Below are 20651 nucleotides of genomic sequence, written 5' to 3'. Positions count from 1 at the left end.
TACATTCGACGCGCWSCAACAAGGTTTGTCTTCTGTTACTGCTTAGTTGTTGAAAATTGTAGTTGTTTCAGGTAGCTACAACTAAAATATTGTGAAACATTARAACTATTTTTGGTACAACTATGAAAGCATTACGTATGTAACTATGTATTTCACCGTCGCTAAATGGACTTTTAATCACTTCTCTTATGTCCGTGTTGTTCATAGGATTATTTGTGTAGGTGTTCGTGTGGAGAGTGATAGTATGGACTCGGAATACATAAAGAAACATCTGGGAGAGTGCCTGGCGGAGGGGCTAGCTGAAGTAGCCGAGCTGAGACCGGTTCACCCCATCCAGTATCTTGCTCACTGGCTCTACAAATACACGTCTAATATTCAATTTGAGAAAGAGGTAAGTAGCAGTTTCTTTTATTGGCCAACAGGAGACACCATACCACCATGCCGTTGCCATCTTAAATMTTTTCTTTAAATTACAATTTTGAACATATGTATKTATTCATACCATTTTTTWTTTCACTTTTCCACATTGTCATAATTGCATATGTCAACACATTTTATTGTGWGAGTAGGTTTCAACATTTTTTTGTAAATAGTATATCAACAGACACATATTGTTGRCCACTTGCAAAGAAAGCTCAAACTCAGATTAAAATAAAGATTGTATTAATTAGTTTTCAAGTTTTTTATAGATTCTCTGTTKKATTCAACAGAGGATCCATAAGTATGGACTTTGATTGGGCCACCCTGCTTGGATCTAAACCTTTCCTCTTATTGCCTAACCATGAGCCACATAGCTTGATGCTTGATGGTATTGTGGTACAAAATATTTTTGGCTRTAAAGAGGACGTAAAGATCAAATTAAGTATTTTTTACTATATATAGTTATTTTCCTTAACTTGTAGAGCTGTACAAATGTTTTAAATCAATTCTAAATGTATTTTTATACTTTTCTTTAAAGCTTCCAGACTATAATTGGAAAAAAAGTTCTTATTAATACTTGTCCAGGCTTTCTGAAAGCCTTCCCAAGTTTTTTCATAGTGGAGATGTTAGGTAAACAACATAACCAATTCCCACCATTAGGTTATTGTTTTGCTTCCAGTTCTGTGTCTCCCTCATCCTAAACCTATTGTTGCTGTTGTTAAAGCTCTGATCTTTAAACGGGTTTGAAAGCTGTTCACGGATAACAGAGGCTTAGACAGTCTAAGCTCATCAGACTAAAAGATATGGCCGCCAAATCTCAACCACCTTTTACCTAGACATGAAAAAGCCCACCAACAGACCCATGCAGAACAATAGTTTGGTTCTAAGAAATAAGATTATTATAAAATCTTCTGAGAAATAAGATCATAAATACTTACATGAAATGACATAATACTAACAAAATCAGAAAACGTTAAGATGTTAATGTATCACATTGTTTTTACAGAAAAAAGAGCAGTTTGCTCTGTTGGAGGAAAAGATTGCTGAGTATAACAAGCAGAAAGCGCAGAGAGAGGAGGAGGAGAGAGCTGCTAAAGTCCTGGAAGAACTTCTAAGAGTATGAYTATCACTAATTTAGTCTTTACAATGTGTTTAATCATTTACAAGTTGTTGTTTTTTTATTGCCAGAACTTACTTCCCATTTGTATCTGCTGGTCAAAATGTATTACTTGAAGCACAACAGAAAAGGTTAATTGTCAACTTTTCAACAGGAGGCTGAGAAACCCAAGGAGCCTGAAGAACCCATTGAAACCACTGCTGAAGATGAGAAGCCTGCTGAAGATAAGAAACTGGTAAACATAGAGTAACCCAGCTCAGAGCTCAGGTGGAAAATATGTTGTCAGGACAGTTATTAGATATCCACTCCAGAAATATGCTATTTCTATAAGACTGACAAGAAGAAACTTACTGTTTTAACAAAGGTATTGGAAGCGCAGTTTGTCACGAGCAATGAGGGGAAAAAAGTAAACACATGGAAGAAGGTACCTTGGTCAGAAAGGATCACAGTTTTTGGCCAATGCTCTATATTCCATGTTTTGTCCCTGTCATGTGACAAAACMTKGAAAGGTTTGAAGGTAGAGTCACATATGTCACAAGATCTCACTGCAACATTGCAAAAAATATTGCTTCTATCTGTCCTGCAGGTGACTGGTCAATCTGAGTCTGGCAAAAATGAGGAACCAGAGCAGACTGACCAAATACAATCAACTCCCAGACAAGATGGCAGTGATTTAAAATCCAACATTGCAGAGAATCCGCACAACAAACCTGAAACCTTTGACTCTCCAAATGCAGAGAAGGTGATGCAGAAAAAACRTAGTTTGCATGCTGGCGATTGTGGCTCGCTGCATGTATTCATATTGCGGAGAAGATCCAGTGCATGAAAAAAAAAAGTATGGCCAGGTGGACAGCGTGAGCTGAAGTATAGAAGACAGATGAGGAAAGAGATTCTCCAGTGAGAACAAAGACAAGAATCAGGCTGAGATACAGGAGGATGGCAAGAGTACCTTTGTCACTTTCAGTTCAACTTGTTTTTATGCTTTACTTCAAGGTGGATGAAGAAGAGAAGGATAAACCTGAAGACTCTGTCTATGCGGAGACAGCCTCCACTTTGCAGAACGAGGAGCTCAAAACAGAGAAAGCGCTTCCACTTGAAGAACAAGAAGAAGCCATGACAGACAGTAAACAGGAGACTGAAGAGCCCAGTTCTGTTCCTCTTCAAAACCAGGTGGCTCATTGATCCTGTTTTTTACTCTTTGCTGCTGCTGCTGCAGTGAGAGGTTTGAGAAAGATCAATTTGCTCAGAAACAGAAGAAAGAACAGAAGAGAGTTACTGAACTTTCCTCTCATGTCAGGAGGAAGTCAAGTCATGCATGACACCATTGATTTTTTTTTGTTTGGGCTACAAGTCATATAGAGCAACAGTGAAGAGTCAGAGAATTGAATTAAGGAAGATTCCTCATACAGTTGCTTAGAAATAACTTGCAAAATCATAAAAAATACTCATTTATTTCACTGATTAAATCCAAAAAGTGAAACTCATAGTGTAATCTAGTTTTGCGTTGTTGGATGTAGTGAACTGCTCCACAGATTCTGTATGAAGGCYTGGCCTGTTTCCTTAAGGTAACATTTCTGTATGAAATTATTTTCATTGGTGTGATTGGTCTTATATAATCAGATTTTTGTGAAAGTCCTCATGATAAGTAGAAAGACTTTCTTGAAATATATTATTTTGTMCGTGTTTCACTTTTTGAATTTGGATGATATTTTAAACCACTGAAATGCTGCTGTAGATGATCGACAGCGAAAAACATAAAACAGGTCWCAACAAAAGGAAGAGAGAACTTAAAGTAAGATGCCATGATAAAGCTTTGTGATGCTTTTCAATAATAAATTGAAGGACGACAGTCTCTTCTACAGGTGATCGATCAGTCYGAGTCTGGCGGACACGAAGAACCAGAACAAACTAACCAACTGCAATCAACTCCCGGACCAGATGACACTGATTTAATATCCAGCAATACAGAGAACCTTCACAGCAAACCAAATCCTGCCGCCTTTGACTCTCCAGATGCAGAGAAGGTGATGCAGATAAAATGCTCTATTTATGTTGGGGAATGTGGCTCACATCATAYATACAGATTGAGGAGAAGCAGAGAAGAGCCCTTGCATGAAAAATATTTGCCCAGGTGGACAGTGAGTTGAAGTAAATGTTTAGAAGACAGACGAGGAAAGAGATCCTTAAAGGAGAACAAAGACAAGAATCAGGGTGTGTTCAACTTCTTTTCTCTGTAACTTAAAGGTTGATGAAGAGAATGATAAACTTGAAGACTCTTTCCAAGTGGAGACAACCTCCGCTCCTCTACAGAATGATGAGTTCAAAMCAGAKAAAACAGATCCAACTGAAGAAGAAGAAGCCATGACAGACAMCAAACGGGAGACTCAAGACCCCAGTTCTCTTCCTCTTCAGAACCAGGACAAGGTGGCTCACTAATGAACCTGTCCTAATTTTATACTCTTTGCTGAAGTAAGAAAGTTGAGGAAGATGAATTTGCTCAGAAAGCAGAAACARGAGAAAGAACAGAACAGAGTTACTAAACGCTTAACCAGAACTTTCCTCGTATGTCAGGAGGCAGGCGAGAGTGCCACTACTGATGGTTTTGGCTACAAGTCACAGAGAGTAACAGTGAAGAGTCAGAGAACTGAATTAAGGAACATTCCTCATACAGTTGCATAGAAGAGACATGGAAYGTCATCAAACAGTGCAGATTGTCTGGCCAGGTGGACAGAGTGAGAGGGAGTTTAGAAGACGGATGAGGAAAGAGACAAAAAGGACAAAAACAGGAATACGACTGAGATGCAGGAGGATGACAGGAATATCACTTTTTTAAAATGAATCCAGCAACAATATAACATTGATTATATAAATAACAGCATATGTACTGTAGCTTTTTTCAGTTTTCTTTCCCATTGTTCCCCACCTTACTGCCAAACAACAACAACAAAAAACACTGAAATGAAACAACTGTCATTCTGAATGATTATAAGCAATTTAAACTCATGAGATCGACACAGACGAGGAGAGTTGAGAAGGTCAGCACATTTTCAGTTTCGTGTGTTATTGATTTACCCTTCCCTGGGACTCCAAATGTAGCCATATCAGCGTTGTCTAAATTGTGATAACGGGAATATCACTTTGACATATTTAGTTTAGCTTCTTTTCCATCTTTCATTTCCAGGCTGATGAAGCAGAGAAAAAATCTGAGGATTCTGTGGTGGGGGATCTGCAGAGCGAAGACGTCAGCTCTCTTCAAGACCAGGAGAAGGTGACTCACTGATAAATATGTCTTGTTTTTAGCTCTTTGCTGCAGCGAGAGGTTTTAGWAGCTGCAAACTACTCAGGAAAAAGCTCCAGGGCCCGGTTATTCAATGCTCCACCAGAACTTTCCTCTTACGTCAGCTGGCTGACAGTCATACGAGTGATACCACTGATAGCTTCGGCTCCACGTCACAGAGAGCAGCAGTGATAAGTTATGACATTTCTTACAACCCAACCGGGACAAAGCTGAGACCATATTCATTCCCGAGATACCGAAAGATTAAAATCTCTCTTGCTGTATGTTTTTCAGCTGTTGTGTCTCTTTGGTGTTTTTGTTCTCAGTGGGGGGGTCAGTTTTAATCTTTTATAGCCTTTTGTATAGCATTGAGCTGTACCAGAGAGGCTAAGCAAATAAAGGTTAAACGATTGATTGATTTGCTTAAAAACAAGGCCAATAACCAGAAAGATGGGACACAATTGTACGCAGAGATTTCTTCTGTTTTTTTTTTTTTTTTTTTTTTTTTTGTCTCTTAGATGTTGCTGACCATGAGATGAGTTTTACTATCGGCCTAGGCTAACCTGAGTAAATGAAATAGATTTCTCAAATGATTTCATTTATTACAGTAAAGACGTATTCAAACCACTCTGCTCCTATGTGAAAAAATAAATAAAATGATTGAGCCCCAGACCACCTTCTCTAGAGAATATTTTCCTAAAACTCTTGCGAATCACCGCTTTTTAGTTCTTTTTTGGTCAGCCAGAGGTTTTCGCTTTGGAACTTGATTTTTGTCCTGTTTCTTTGTTATTGTTGACTCATGATTACTGACCTTAACAAAAGCGATGCCTGTAGAGCTTTAGTTGCTATTTCTGTTGTTTTCTGTCCTCCATTTGCAGGCAACCCCCCTCTCTGGTTYGCTAAAATCACAGTCACTCAATCCCGTTACAATGAAATCATCAACTGGAAGCATTTTGTTTTGCTCAGGTTATCCTTTGACTGGTAGCAACATTTCTTTGGTTAACTGAAACAGTTAAGTGTGATAATACAAGAAACAGAAGCAAATATGTAATTTTCAAATACCTTTTTCATCACACTGCAGAGGTTTCACAGGGAAGACAAGGAATATTGCATTTCCGTAATCTAACTTTGATCTACATAAATGTTTAGGATGAAGATGATAACAAATCTGAAGAATTGACCCAACTAGAGGGAGACTCACCTCCACAGAGTGAAGAATTTGAACGAGAGGAGACATATCCCGATCAAGAAAACTTTGAATTCAACGAGGAGATACAAGAGGCAAGTTCGCCCACTCTTGAGGACCAGTCTGATTTGCTTCAAAATGTAAACTGGTTATGCTTTTTATTCACCGGTGTTTTGCAGTTAAACAATTCCAGTGTAAATGAGAAATGCTTGTAAGATGTTTAAATGTTTATTTGTGATGTTTTTCTATGCGCGATCTTAGGAGACAGAGGGACAGCTCGGGGATGAGGCATCTGATGACTTGGCTCAAGCTGAACCCTCACCTTAATGATCACCGTGACTCAGCCGAGGCAGCCTGATGAATCTCTCAAATGTTGAAAACAGAGGTCATATTTCTAGAGGCTGGCTCTTAAACTGTTTAAATCCTTACAAACTAGTGATTTACACACAAAAAACAAAAAAGAACAACAAAAAAAACACGTTACTCAACAATAAATGTTACCTGGAGTGATTCTATTCAATCTGTTTGTTTTCTTAAAGTGTTTGTTAAAAATGCCACCTAGGTTGTGTGTTACAGAAGCATTGAGAAATAAATCAAATCAGCCAAGATCATAAATTCGTATGGAAATATAAAGGTTTGTGATTCAACGTTACCCGAGGAAAGGCACCAAGAGGTGTTCTTTTGCAAACCATTTGGGCATTTGGTTCTGGACTTATATTCCCATATGGTGCCCGGTAAGTAATGTCAATMATCTAACAATAATGCGCACGCCTGGGTATATTTAGTTTTATAATATCTCTTTTTGTTTTATAATAGGCCTATCGAAGCAAAAATCTGCCAAAGTTCACAGCAGATTTGGGAAATCTGGCGTTTCACAAATGTGACTCTGCATTTTCTAACAACCTTTGAACTGGAGGAGGGTGAACTGCATAACGATGACTGTTTCTTAATATCTATTCCCCCCCCCCTAATCTTTTTTTTTTTTTTCCGGATGCGCAGTAGTCCTGCGGATCGTTAAATCGGAACGCAGCTGCAGCTAATCTGACACTGATCAGATTCTGGGTCCAACAGAAAAGGGGGCTGGCTCTTTGGGCTGCAGTGTGGAGGATCAAATCGAGCTGTAGTTTAAATGCGCTCCCAGTCGTGGTCCGTTTAAAGTAGAGTAAATGCAGTGAGGGGAAACAGGAAAATGGCTATGGCACTTATTGGAGACACGGTGGCCACCGTGAGTGGCCTCGTCACGGGAGTTTTGAACTTTTTCACGGACTTCTTTCTTACTCCACCCCTGAAAGCGACTCTGATGTTCTTGGAGGAAGCTGAGCTTAAAACCCTGAAAGGAGGTAGGTCTGAACTTAAACATAAACTTTAAAAAAAACATTAAAAGAAACCATTGTGCTTCTGGGCCGCGTGACTTAATCTCTTGCTCAAGTCATGCACTTCAAACTCTTTTCTTTCCTCAGAAATAAAGACGTTCAAGGCCAAAACGCTGTGGGAAAAGTCTGGAGCGGTAGTCATGGCAGTGCGGCGGCCCGGGTGATTTTTGTGCAGAGAGGTAATGTTGCAATCTATCCAGGCGCCATCTATAATCCACAAACTGTTCACCCTGACATACAACTCCCTTTATTAAATATTCCTCCCTTCCTGAATCCCATTTTCTTTCTTTCCAACCACAAATTTTCTCACAGTATGTGTAGTAGGTTTTGTCGTACACTGCAATAAATTCTTGACCAAGAAAGTTCAAATTTTATTCTGGGAATCCTCAAACATTGTTCCCATTATTTTTCCTCTTGTAGAAAAGGAGATTATAGTTCAATCCCTGGTCCCCAAACTGAGCCAAGGGAAAATCTAGGCTGCTTTTGCAACCTACTCTAATCAGAGTTTTTAAGAATGTTTTCTATGCTCATTTTCTTCAAATTTTTGAAGATTTTTATTATTTTAAAGATCCTGGGACACAAACTGCTTTAAAGTATAAACATTTATTTTTAAAAAATTTTCTCTTCACTGTTCCAACAGGAGGCTGCAGAGCTGTCCTCTCTGAAACCCCAGCTGGACAAGCTGGGGGTCCCTCTGTATGCTGTGGTGAAGGAGGACGTGGGAACCGAGGTTCAGAATTTCCGACCATACTTCAAGGGGGAGATTTTCTTGGATGAAAAAGTTGAGGCTTTTTTTTTTTTTTTTTTTTTTCCGACCATACTTCAAGGGGGAGATTTTCTTGGATGAAAAAGTTGAGGCTTTTTTTTTTTTTTTTTGAATAAATTGACACATTGTTTAGCCAGTTTGCCTTGGAGAGAAAAATGATCAGTGGAATCCTCCTTCAGGCCAGACTCTGCCTTACCAGTGTGTTCTATAAACATTGAGCTCATTGTTTGTAATAAATCTTAAGTTTGCATGACTGACTGACAAATCCTACTTCTCTTGCAGAGGAGGTTTTATGGGCCCCGTGAGCGGAAGATGGGACTTCTGGCTTTCATGCGTTTAGGAGTCTGGTTGAGTGGAGTGAGGGCCTTCAGAAAGGGCTTCATTGGAAACGTTTTGGGGGAAGGCTTTGTCCTGGGTGGGGTGTTTGTCATCGGACGAGGCAAGCAGGTAAATCTTAATTTGAATAAGAATTGACATAAAATGTATTTGTATAGATTTGATCTGTCAAACTTGTATTTATCCTCCTGCAGGGAATATTACTGGAGCACCGAGAGAAGGAGTTTGGCGATAAAGTCAACATTTCAGATGTCCTCGAAGCAGTCAGAAAAATACCACAGTAAAACGTAGTACAATTTTAGATGTGCAGCAAGGTTTGTCTCTGGGACATGAGGATTTCATTGTGTATGACTGATCGCGAAACTTTGGGTGTGTTCATGATGGTCTGTTTTTAAACTCGACAGGGCAAGCAGACTTGATGTTTAACACAAAGTTCTGTGTATGTTGTACTGCAGAGCAACTCTTTAACCAGAGACTGACCTTTCAGAACAATAAAGCATCTTGTTATCCTCTGGTTTGGTTTGTCTCCGTCTATGTAAAAGGTGTACAAATAAACCTGTTTTGAGATTCAAAACGGGTTTTCCAACAGTAATTAATACCATAATTACTGTTGGATGTTTTTAACATTGCAGTGACTTACTGTGCATAAATGGTCTCACCCTGGGCTGTTATAATGCAGTCAGCTGACTAAAGTATGGCTGCAAAGGGTTTTTTTTTTTTTTTTTTTCTCTCCTCTCCAAAGCTACTCAAGCGAGTGTAACTTTTAAGTCTTCACTCCGGTTCTTTTTCTGGCTTAATTGTTTAAGCCTCACTATTAAAAAAGTTGTACTAAATGTGCGCGACGGGGCTTAACTTTTGCACAATATTTTTGAAAATAAAAAATGGGTATAATTTCAATGTGATGCAGGCAAACTTGTAAGGAGGTGTCAATCGCCATGCCAGTCAGCCAATCAGACATCTTTGTTTGCTAACGATCCAGCCAGTGACGGTCACTTCGATATGGCGTTTCGTGAGTTCGAGGTGAATAACGCGTTTCGCACAAACGGGTGTGCAAGCTGTTTGCGAGTTTTGTTTTTCTCGACCACTGTGGGATGATTTAACGGACGTTTTTATTATTCGTGCTTATCAAGTTGGATTAATACAGAACGGGAGAGACTTCTCCTGTATCGGTTTCGTTCTGAACCTGAAACGCAAATGTTTGGTAAGTTATAGTCTTCGTCTCAGAACTTCGCATATTTAGCGAACATTTTTTTAGTCATGTAGTCTACACGATATCTAGGAAATGCGTTTTTAAAAAAAATTTAAAAAAACGCAATATAACCTATTTTTACAATGATGGATTAAATTTCGTTGGCGCAGCCGCAGTTTAAAGTTGCGCTGTCCAGGGTCCTGGAGTCCCTCCAGAGCTCCAGGGAACCCCAAAGTGACGACGTGTGGACGGACTCTTACGTTTAGTGACACATAACTATGGAGACGGCATGTGACTTCCTGGCTGTAGGGGATCAAGTCTGCCTTGGATAACCCCACGAAATCCTATTTCTGAGCTCACCTGCTTGCAGCTAAAACCCTCTGTGACTCAGTTTTGTGATGGGAAGCGATCTGAGGAAGCTTGAGGACAGCGGGACCGATGGGGTGTGAGGTAAATGTGTTTGCTTTGTTGTTTGAAAGTTCAGACAGGTGAGGGAGATGCAACATGGAGCGGAATGGACTGAAGTGTGACTCCAGGGAGACAAAGAATCAAATATGTCAGAGAACAACCTACATGAGTGAGTCTAGATTAAGAAATATCACACAAAAACCTGGACAGGCATCTCAGTAGACTGAAGTGTTGGTATAAGTTAAAGTTATTCAAAAAGTGAGGCTTGTATTGTACAGTTTAGGTACCCAGAGTTGACATTCTTGTCTGTTGTGGTGACTACAGTTTACAGATAAAGAACAATAAGTCTAGCAGTAAGCAAAGTAGAATAACAAATAGATTTAATACAGAAGTGTTATTGTAATCCATAAAATTATAGCACCCTTTAAAACAGAAAAAGAAAAAAACTGCCATTAAGAATTTGGCTGTTCAAAACACTGTATTTAATCATGTTAATGGAAGGGTTAGAGCAAAAACAAAACTTATAAAAATGGCTGAAATTGTCACATTATGTGTTATATGTTTAGTAATTCATGCCCAACCAAGTATTGGCTTTCTATACTGTGAAGTATATGAACATACCTTTCAGTAGTCCCACTTCCATGTGCTAAAAATCTGTTTGTCTTATCTAACATTTTAGTGCTCTGAGAAGCGGAATTTAATCAGCAAAATAAACAGAAGAGAATCAGTTTAGGGAAGCTGGAGATGAGTCTCACTTAAAAAAAAAATGTAATTACTCAAATTGATTCCCTTTAGACTCGTTCACCTGGAGCTGACTGGCTGGGGGAGTGTGTGTGTGTGAAAGGAGAACCATCCAGCCCCCATGGCTTCCTCGTCAGATCCGTCCCGCAGGGAAAAGGGTCCAGCGACACAAGGTTCGCACACGGCAACACGCAACCTCTTACGAAAGAAGGAACAGCGTCGCCGTGGAATCCGATCCTCCTCGCCCATGGGTCGGGTCATCCTCATCAACTCTCCTGTAGATGGTAGGAAGCAGCTGCGAGTCACAGTGAGCCGTAAACGCAGTACCGGCCTGATTCATAATGTGCTTTGGTATAACAACTACAATCCCCATAACTATATATCGTATTAAAGTGTTAATCAAAATGCTTTGAATATAAATTGGAAATTGATGACAAATACTTTAAAGTCTCAAGTCTGCATTTATTTAGTGCCTAGCAAGCTTAATTATGCCCCTCCAACTTTTCCATTTCTCATTATAATCAAAAATTTGGTCACAGTTTTTTTTTTTTTTCTAAAACCCATTACATATAAAAATTTGAAAATTAGTTCTCTCAAATCAATAATCAGGTGTGTGTGTCTGCATCAACTGTGGACACGTCAAGACTGAAATTTCTGCTCATTTTTCTTTGCAGAGGGTCAATTTTCAAGTCTTTCCTCAGATTCTTAATCAGACTTAGGTCTACACTTTGGACCGTTCTATCACAGAAATATTCTTTAATTCTTTTTGCAGTAATGATGTTCTTTACATTTTCAGATGAATGATTATTCTTTACATGTCCCTGGAAGGAAGCTCACATTAATTCAAGCGAGATCAGCTGAGATTACAGATTTTGCCTTTGTATCTCAGATTCCTCCTGATGTCCTTTTAGGTGGAGATGACAGTGAAGACCTCCACACAGTCACAGTGGATAAGAGTGTGGACGGGAAGCTCGGCTTCAGCGTGCGTGGTGGCTCGGAGCACGGCCTCAGCATTTTCGTCAGTAAGGTGGAGGACGACAGCACGGCGCGTGAGTGGTGGTCTTAGAAATACGGCCGCCGCTGTTGCGTTTCGTTATGTTTTGTGCGCCAATCTTCTGTTTTTGTTTGCAGAGGAGGCGGGCCTGCAGGTCGGAGATAAGCTGGTGGAGGTGAACGGCGTCAGCCTGGAGAGCATTACCATGAGCAGCGCCGTGAAGGTGCTGACGGGCAACAACAGGCTAAGGATGGTGGTGAGGCGAGTGGGGAAAGTTCCCGGCATCCGCTACTCGAAGGAGAAGACTACCTGGTGAATTTTTACCATTAAAGTGAGTTTATGCTTTTCTGTTTTTCCTACTTCTGTTTTTAAAATCATCTGGGCGCGATGCTCGTCTTCTAGGGTGGACCTGGTCCATAGGCGGATGGTGGTGGAGGAAAGCGGGCGGACACCTTCAGAAGCCAGTTCTGACAGCGCTCTGCAGAGGATCGTCCACCTTTACACCACCTCTGACGACTACTGTCTCGGCTTTAACATACGAGGGGGGAAGGAGTTTGGTCTCGGCATCTATGTCTCCAAGTAGGTTCAACATTCATTCACTACATAGGAAGGATAAAGGCTCATACATCCTCTTTCTACACAAACCTATAATAGTACGTTGTTTTATGCAACATGGAATTGCATCTCAATAAATCAGAATATCATTTAAAACATTGTAATCATTAAATGTTTACATTTTTTTTTTACATCTACAGATTCATTTCTGGGGGGTTTGTTTAATTTGGGGATTATGGGTTTTAGTAGATGAAAATTTAATTTCAATTCCAAGTAAAATGTTATTAGAAAGTACATCAATGCACCCTCACAGTTGAACAATTTTTCTTTTCTTTTTTTTTTCTTTTTCACGTTTTTGGTTCTTGGTGTGTTAATGTCTCAGATTGGATCCAGGCGGTTTGGCCGAGCAGAACGGGATTAAGATTGGAGACCAGATTCTGGCTGCCAATGGAGTGAGCTTTCAGGACATCAGCCACAGCAGCGCTGTGGAGGTGCTGAAGAGCCACACACACATCATGCTCACTATTAAGGTGACAATTTGTCTTTCTTTTAAGTTATTATTTCTACCTTACTCTAACCTGATGCTGAGATGTATCTTGTTCATATATGCAATGTTGGTCTTTCACATGTAATCCCAATAAAACGTTACAGCTTTCGCAGTTGTATTGTGACAAAATGTGGAAACATCAAAAAGTGTAGCAAGGCCATAATGGTCTGCATAAGCTATTATCTTTAAAAATATATATAGCTTATAATTTTAAGATGACAGTAATTATCTGGATTATGATAGCAAGTTTTTTTTAACTTTTTTTTTTTGTCACTACTGGCCTTTATTTATTAGTAGTTTGAGAAGAACAGAGAGAGAAGGAGATGACTTGCAATAAATGTCCACTACACTATCACTGTAGAACAGTTCTCTACAGAAAGCTTAAATAGACTTAAAGGAAAGTTTACACAAGTTATGTTCAGCCAATCATTGGTTAATCACATGAAAAATCCCCAGACCTTAACAAAACAGGCTTAACCTTTGATATTAAAGAAGAATGRCGTAAAGAAAAAGACATGTACTCTTCAGGGACAATTGCTGTTAAGCTGAAGAGGCTGGATTGTATTCCACCCTGACTCTTCATTATTGGAAAGCGCCCTGGCTCTTTCGTTGTCTCCACGCCTAACTGACCTGTATGCATTAACTTTCTGACCTACTGCCTGCCTCTCCTCTTCAATTCGCACACGAGCAAACAYGTCTCGCCTCTTCGGTGTGGTCTTTCGGGCCTGTTTTGTGGCCAAGGCTGACAGCTGGCATGCAGTCACAATATTCCTCCCTCACTTTGCACGTTGGAGGTTGGGTTTCGCTCCGTGAACAAAAAAAAAAACAAACCCGGCCCCGTGCATTATTCACCAAGCAGCCAGGATCAGGTGCTGATAAAAAGCTTAGCCTGTGTTTTGTGTAACTTTTGTTGCTTTGGTCTGTGGAAGCTATCTCTGTGGAATTAGAGAGCATCCAAGCTATCAGAGATTACTAGAAAGCTAGGAGAAAAATTAACTTTTTTTTTTTTTAGGTTTTTTTTGTCTGAATATTTACGTTGATATCTCTGTGCATATCTCCACAGGAAGCAGGGAGGTACCCTGCTTATAAAGAAATGGTGGCAGAATATAGGTGGTTGAATAAATGTAGGTATTTTTATTTTCTTTTTGTCTTATCTAAAATAAACTTTTATACCTGGTTTCAAAGTATTAGCACTCACTAACCYGACCTCTCACTGTTTTGGTAGTTATTTTTCTACGTAGCAAATTATTCACCAGTAGGTGTAGTAGAGTAACAGAAAACCAGCAGACCCGACAGTAACACATGCTGCTGATGTGCTTGAATCAACAGTTAAAATGGCAAAGCTTAAAATCAGATAGTTTGAACAAAGTTGTATACTACATCACATAAATTGTTTTGTTTTTTTTTCTTCAGTGGCCAATGATACTCAGCCATCTTCCTCCCAGGCTTCAGACTCCAACTCTTCAACCTCCTCTCTGTCATCTGGGACCCCGGTCAGCTCCCTGAGCGGCCTGTCGCAAGTCATGTTTCCGCCCAGCCTGCCGTTCGGTTCAGACATGGTGGACGTTTGCATCTCCACTGAGGACTTGAGGTCAGACTTGCTTGCTTTATTTTAACCAATTTTTTTTTTTTTTTTTTTAAGATTGCAAACATTCCTCTTGCTCTTAGCTATAATCAACTTTGACATTTTACATAAAAATCAAAAATCTGTGGCCTGCATTTCCCTCTGATAGCTCTACTTAATAAAAGTCACTGTTATCAATTGGCTTCGGGTTAATCACAATTAGAGAATAAAGCATTCTCTAATTGCTTTATTAGAGAATGCTTCTAGGATTTTATATCACTTAGATCACCTTGTTTAAAGTTAAAATAGCACACCAGTGGAGTTTTACTTTTCCTGAGCAGGAGCATGTAAACAAATAAAACTGGACCTAACACAAACCCTTGTGGAATACCTTTATGGACTCTGGTGACAGTGGAATGTCATCTGTCAGATATTATTGATTTCTACTGTCTTTAAGTGGCCAAAGATTTTCACTGACAAAGAATAATACAAACCCAGTCTGTATTAGTTTTGACTTAAGAACTGTTAGAAGGGAGCTATACTCAACGAAAAGGAGGATGCATATCATGTCCATAAATGTAAATTGGCAACATTTGTAACTGTAGGTATTTAAAACAATTTGAGACAAAGRGTCTCAAATTTGTAGTAATTAGTAATATACTGAATCTTAGTATTTGTATTTAATGTATTTGAAAATGTTTACTTGTTTCCTTTTAGGAAAGTTTGTTTCGGCAGCAGCATTTATTCATAAAGTAATTTAAAGTACTTTATAGACAAACTTAAATAAAAAGGAATAAGGAAAAATTCTAAAAAAATAAAAAAAKAAGAAAAGAAGGAAATGACTTTTACTAGTAGAGACTACCAGGGAACAAGACAAAAATTACTGGACTATGTATTTCTTTATGCCTAGGTCTGAGTCTGAACTAACAGATTCCGCCATGCAGACAGACTTTTCCTCTCAGAGAATGGAAACGGACACCACCCGCAGCCTGGGACCAACCATGCTGCTCAGAGACACGGCGATCCGTGGAGAGGAGAGCAGGAGGTGGAAGGAATCTCCCAAAACAGCCGTGCTGCTGGCGCTCAGCAGACCGAGTCGACCAATCAGCAGGTCGCAGAGCCAGGTCACTGTAGCAGGTCGGTCTGCATAAAAAAAAAAAAAAGGTTAAAAAAGTTCCTACACAGGTGTAGGACTTATAGAAATTCACAAAAAGTATTTATAACCCTTAGGTTTATAACAATCTTAAAACCTAAATTGATAATCAAAACAAATAGTTGTCTGTCATCTTTTGTCACTTTACAACCATAAACTTTATTGTATCTAGTTGGTATTTCATGCAGTCAGCCAACACAAAGTAGTGCATAGTTTTGCAGTAGAATAAMAATTATGCAAGGTTTTTACAATTGAAAACCTTAAAAGTGCAGAGCATATTTCCATTCATTTCCACTGAGTCAAYACTAGAACTATGGTTTTCATCCAAGACTGCACTTTATAAAATTGTCTGTCACATATTATTCTGAAATTCACCAAAGTTTGTGCATTTTAACTTGACAAACGTGGAAAAACTTTAAGCCACTGTAACACAATTTCTGTTTGTGCCCCATTGCAGAGATCAATCAGAAGAAARACAAGAAGAAGCAGAAAGAGAAGCAAGCAGAGGAGAAAAGCACTCTGCAGCGCTCAAAGACCTTTGTTAACCTGCTGTTCAAAGGAGGGCGCAAGAGAGACGCCTCCGGTGGGCGCTCCAAATCACCATTCAGAGAAAGCAAAGGTAGCTGATCTTCCATGTATTTACATCTTTTTATGTTGACAAGAAAACTTCCCCTCTGGCTCGCCCTTGAAAGATGTTGCAAGGAAGCTAAACACAGCTTGGCCAGGACTTTTGATTTAAAATACATTGTTCTGGTAAATCAGAAGTCCATTTTTTCCCCCTCTGCTAAAAACAAGCTGATTGCTTGTTATTTCTGTAAAGTTTGGTCTCCTGTCATGTTTTAATTCTTTTTCTCAAACAAAATGAGCCGTGTTTTCTTTCGGACACGAGTTGATTTTGGCCCYGACATTCAGTCAGTTAAACTTCACATATAAACTGATCTTCCTGAAAAGTCAGAAACGTTTGTTTTATTGTGCACAGCATGTTGTGTAATATTTTATTGTGCATGAAATCTCTTCACTTCAAAATTAAATTACAATAATTATGTTAACTAATATTCCAAATGTAGCATTTTTGTAATGCTTCAGGCACTTTGAATTAATTTCTACATTTAATTCCAATGTAAAAAAAAAATTWAATAAAAATCTTAAAACCTAAAGGATAATCAAAACAAATATTTGTTTTACCTGGTTACGTCAAGGAATAAATAAATAAATAAATGAAATYATAAAAATTTGGGGGCAGAATAAAATGCGGTACATAAAAGCATATAAATGTACTTCCCTGAACAGAGGGTGCCAAACATCCATTGACTGCATATTAATAAAATCAATAGAAAACTTGTTTAATTCAGACAAAGATAAGGAATATTTTATGTCTACGTTTTCTAATGTTGCTCTGGAGAGCTCGGGGGAACTGGCCATGACCACAAACTCCATAGTCAGTCAGGAGCTACATCATGTTGAACTTTATTTCTTTTTGTCGTGGAMATTTTTTAAAAATATTTTCTGTCTTATATTCTGCTAAAGTCTCAAATTAGGACTTAATGTCAACTTTTACTGTGCTGCATTTTAGAGGGACGAAGTGTCAGTGTGATGCCAAACTCAGAGATGCTTGGCGTGGTGGAGGACATGGCCCGAAGGCTGCTGACGGAGGAGGAGGTGTCTGCTGTGATGACGGCATGCCAAATGGTGTGAGAGGCACTGAAACAGAAATGTGGCCTGAAGGCAATTAGCTGTTGTTGCAAGTAATGGTATAGTAGCACTCTGCGCTTCTCTCTTTGGTAGTTTATCATCCTAGTCGATGTAATATTCAAATCCATCCAATACAGAGTGTCTGTAATGGAGGGATTTCTTTGATGTTTGCCACAATCTTCAAAATCAACAGAAATGCTCAAAATACATAATCCTGTATGTTATAAACCCGAGCAGTTTTCAACTGAATAATACATTTTATCCTTAAATACTGCAGCTTATTGATGATATTCTTATCAATTCACACTAAATACCTCACTGGTATTGCAAAAACAGAAACAACAAAAACAACCCATACTAAATATCAGATTTTGTTCACCCAGTATACAACAGAGAGGTCAGTGGAGAACTTGATACGCCACCTGCTGGTTGTGCTGGACCGACCTGAAAAGCTGCTGCTTCTGAGGGAAGTCAGGTACGGAAGAGGAACTGGTAACATGGGGGGTGTTTTTTGCTTGCAGCCCTGTGATCATCACATACTTCTTCCAATTTATTTCTAAGTATACGAGATTTATTAGCTTAGAAAACTCTGAAATAAAATATCAATGAAGATTTTTTATGCTAAAGTCTATAAACTTAAATTCTCCTATGATATAAGTGAATAAATCTTGCAAGAGAAATTAYATAAATTGAAGACTTAAGGACTTTCTTGATAATCTCGATGTGCATCTTACACAATATTTAAAGATGATGTAACCCGTTACAGGAAGTGACACATTGATTTTTTCCCCCCATTTTGGTGTTCAGGCTTGTGCTTTCGCCATCCGATCTGAGTGTTTTCAACAACATGGTGACCGCTGTTGAAGCTGAAGCCTACGACCTCCTCAAATATCGGTCAGGTGTGTATTTTAAATGACCAAAAGATGCACTGCAGAGCTATTCAGATGTTTTAGTTCGCTTCAGTTTCTTTCATACCAATATCCTTTTCAAAATAATCACAAAACATGTAGTGACAAAAATCCCATCCCGTCCCATTTATTTACCTTCTTCTAAAACTAATTTAAATAATGAATTAGTCCAAATGCTGCCTTATTCTCTGAGGTATACAGTGTCTTGCAAAAGTATTCATATCCCTTGAATTTTGTCACATATACCAGCATAAATACTAGCATTCTCTGAAAGAGACAAATCCTTTAGAGAACATTGGTGAACAAACAACATTATAAAGACCAAAGAACTCAGCAAACAGGTTAAGGGTGAAGWTATAAAGATGTTTAAAACAGAGTTATATTGTATATATAGCCACACAAAATAAAATTGTGCTGATGAGAAGTGAAGAGAAGAAAACTAAAAAAAAAACGTGGGTCAATCACAATATTATAATGACAATTTTTAACACCACTTTGAGTTCAAGTGTTTGTCAACACTAAAATAAAAATAATTATACATTTGATCCAACTGGCAAGTATGTTTGTATTATTAGAAATACTGATAATGTGATGACTATAGACTGTGCCAGGCAGCTCTAGTTTAAAAGCAGAGATGGAGAAAACTGATCAGAATTGATATATTTAGCTGAAATCAGGGGAAAAAGCCTGGAAGGAAACTAGGAAATGCTGCAAATGATTTGAGACAATGACCCTAAACATATAGCCAGAGCTACAATTAATTGGTTACTTTCATTATGAAGAAATGTACAATCATGTATTTTTTTATTTAGAATAGCCTTGATCAAGAACTATGCAAAGATCTCTTCTTTTCTCTGCACTGTAGTCAGAACTCCTCCTCTCCGCTCCCCCATTTGTGGTCGAGCCCCCAAACGGCGCCTCATCACACCCATCCCAGGTCAGTACCTGTACCTCAATATTTGTATGTCTCTTTCTTTGTTTCTTTCTTTWAAAAAAAACTAACAAAAAAAAACATTACCAGTTGTGGTGTTCTCTAAGAAACATCTGGTTTAAATCTCTTGTTTTTTATTTACTCTCCAGAGGCCTTAAAGTCCTTCTGTTTTTCCCACATTATTTTTTAAAGCTACTTCATATTGAAATATTCATATGAAATAATTACATTTTGGAGTGTTTGGTAAATATTTGTACCTATTGTAACATTTTTCTATATACTTGGATACCAAAACTGTTGGGTTTTCAACTCTTTAAAGGTAAAGGTTTTTGTTTTAAGAAAACTCCTTTACACACAGAAGTTTTATCTCACACATTCATCGTTGTCCAGTATCAACAGCAGTACGTATTTTTCACTCTAAGGTGCCAGGTTTAATGATGCCAAAAATGAACATATTAGAAATATGCAGCCATACTTATTCAGTATGATCGATTTTTGCTCGTTGTTTGTATTGTTCTTTGTCTCACTCATATTTTTTCCTTGTTGCAACTTAGTTTTTGCTCTTTCTAATCTGTGAAACTAATATTTTCATGCTCTCTCCAGATTATAGGGGTGGCTTTGAGCTCCACAGTGCTGAGGAGGTGGAAAAAGAGAGCCACCTGCTGGAGGAACTGGAGAAGCTCAGCCTGACTGGCTCWCAGGGATCCAGGGGGAGAACGAAGACCTCGAGTTCTTTCTCAGCTCTTCTGGACATACCTGTGGATGGATATAAGCCAGAGTCCAGAAGCATCAGATCCCGCTCTGCTGGTCCCTTGCTCCCCAACTGGCTGCTGGCCCACAGCAGTGACTCCCCGCCTCCTCTACGTACAGACATTGGCACCGTTCGCTCCGTCCACTTTGACGAGGCTTCTCTGCGCTCACCTTCAGATATGGTGGAGACAAACTCTGAGAGGGGAAGGACTTTTTTCAGGAACAGCCACTCTCAGGGCAGGAGGGAGAGAAGTGCAGAAAGGAGTAAGAACGGTGCGTTCACCGTGCAGAGTGCGAACCGCAGGAGTCGACCCTTGCTGTCGCAGGTGTTCGGTACGAGTCAGGAGCGACAGATGAATGGTCATCGGRCTTCCTCGGAGAACAGGCTCAAAGGTACCGAGCCTGAACAGRRGCATCGACTGAAGACGGTCAGCATCTCCAAGACCAAACAGTCTCTGGGTAAATAACTTTTAAATTATATCCATGCACTGAAATACACTTGAAAAGGACTTTTGCATGAATTATTGCATTAACACAACATAGCATGCAGGTGATCAGCTTGTGCCTCGGCTGAGATGTTCAGAAAGCCCAGGTAGTTTGTCGGTTTTATTGTGTCTTTATTTCAGCTTTCCATTACTGAGCTTTAGCAGTATTTTGTGGAAAATGTAAGTGAGGTATACATGACAATTTGAATTTTCTTAGAAACTTAAACTCGGGTTTTTAAATTAACTACGAGCCATAATC

The 20651-nt window shown here is 39.0% G+C and overlaps 4 protein-coding genes across 5 annotated transcripts; all 4 read left to right on the top strand.

The window, feature by feature from the left end:
• Positions 1-33: 33 nt before the first annotated feature.
• Positions 34-6520, top strand: dydc2 (DPY30 domain containing 2). Its single transcript, XM_008437317.1, has 7 exons — positions 34-71; positions 208-391; positions 1427-1537; positions 1692-1772; positions 4719-4805; positions 5964-6095; positions 6262-6520. Exons 2-7 carry the CDS (start codon positions 245-247, stop codon positions 6325-6327), a joined length of 624 nt encoding a protein of 207 aa, XP_008435539.1. The 5' UTR covers positions 34-71; positions 208-244; the 3' UTR covers positions 6328-6520.
• On the top strand, positions 1779-3772 carry LOC103481678 (uncharacterized). Its single transcript, XM_008437316.2, has 3 exons — positions 1779-2279; positions 2531-2707; positions 3388-3772. The coding sequence occupies exons 1-3, from the start codon at positions 2067-2069 to the stop codon at positions 3682-3684; spliced, it is 687 nt and encodes a 228-aa protein (XP_008435538.1). The 5' UTR covers positions 1779-2066; the 3' UTR covers positions 3685-3772.
• A 502-nt stretch (positions 6521-7022) lies between the features above and the next one.
• Positions 7023-8990, top strand: LOC103481676 (redox-regulatory protein FAM213A). Its single transcript, XM_008437315.1, has 5 exons — positions 7023-7340; positions 7461-7552; positions 8014-8154; positions 8422-8586; positions 8670-8990. The coding sequence occupies exons 1-5, from the start codon at positions 7190-7192 to the stop codon at positions 8757-8759; spliced, it is 639 nt and encodes a 212-aa protein (XP_008435537.2). The 5' UTR covers positions 7023-7189; the 3' UTR covers positions 8760-8990.
• Positions 8991-9412: 422 nt separating this feature from the next.
• On the top strand, positions 9413-20457 carry LOC103481839 (PDZ domain-containing protein 7). Of its 2 annotated transcripts, none has more exons than XM_017310667.1 (16): positions 9413-9676; positions 10144-10241; positions 10868-11097; positions 11725-11862; positions 11945-12119; positions 12210-12386; positions 12745-12892; positions 13973-14033; positions 14323-14500; positions 15384-15610; positions 16084-16245; positions 17200-17315; positions 17702-17793; positions 18126-18217; positions 19092-19163; positions 19761-20457. In XM_017310667.1, the coding sequence occupies exons 3-16, from the start codon at positions 10935-10937 to the stop codon at positions 20372-20374; spliced, it is 2415 nt and encodes an 804-aa protein (XP_017166156.1). In that variant the 5' UTR covers positions 9413-9676; positions 10144-10241; positions 10868-10934; the 3' UTR covers positions 20375-20457. The 2 variants fall into 2 exon arrangements, with proteins under 2 accessions (XP_017166156.1, XP_017166155.1); XM_017310666.1 differs by lacking the exon at positions 10144-10241 and adding an exon at positions 9835-10114.
• Positions 20458-20651: the final 194 nt, after the last annotated feature.

The sequence above is a fragment of the Poecilia reticulata genome, linkage group LG19, assembly GCF_000633615.1.
Source record: "Poecilia reticulata strain Guanapo linkage group LG19, Guppy_female_1.0+MT, whole genome shotgun sequence".
Lineage (NCBI taxonomy): Eukaryota > Metazoa > Chordata > Actinopteri > Cyprinodontiformes > Poeciliidae > Poecilia > Poecilia reticulata.
Note: the sequence above shows the minus strand (reverse complement) of the source record. Positions and strands in the feature narration are given on the sequence as shown.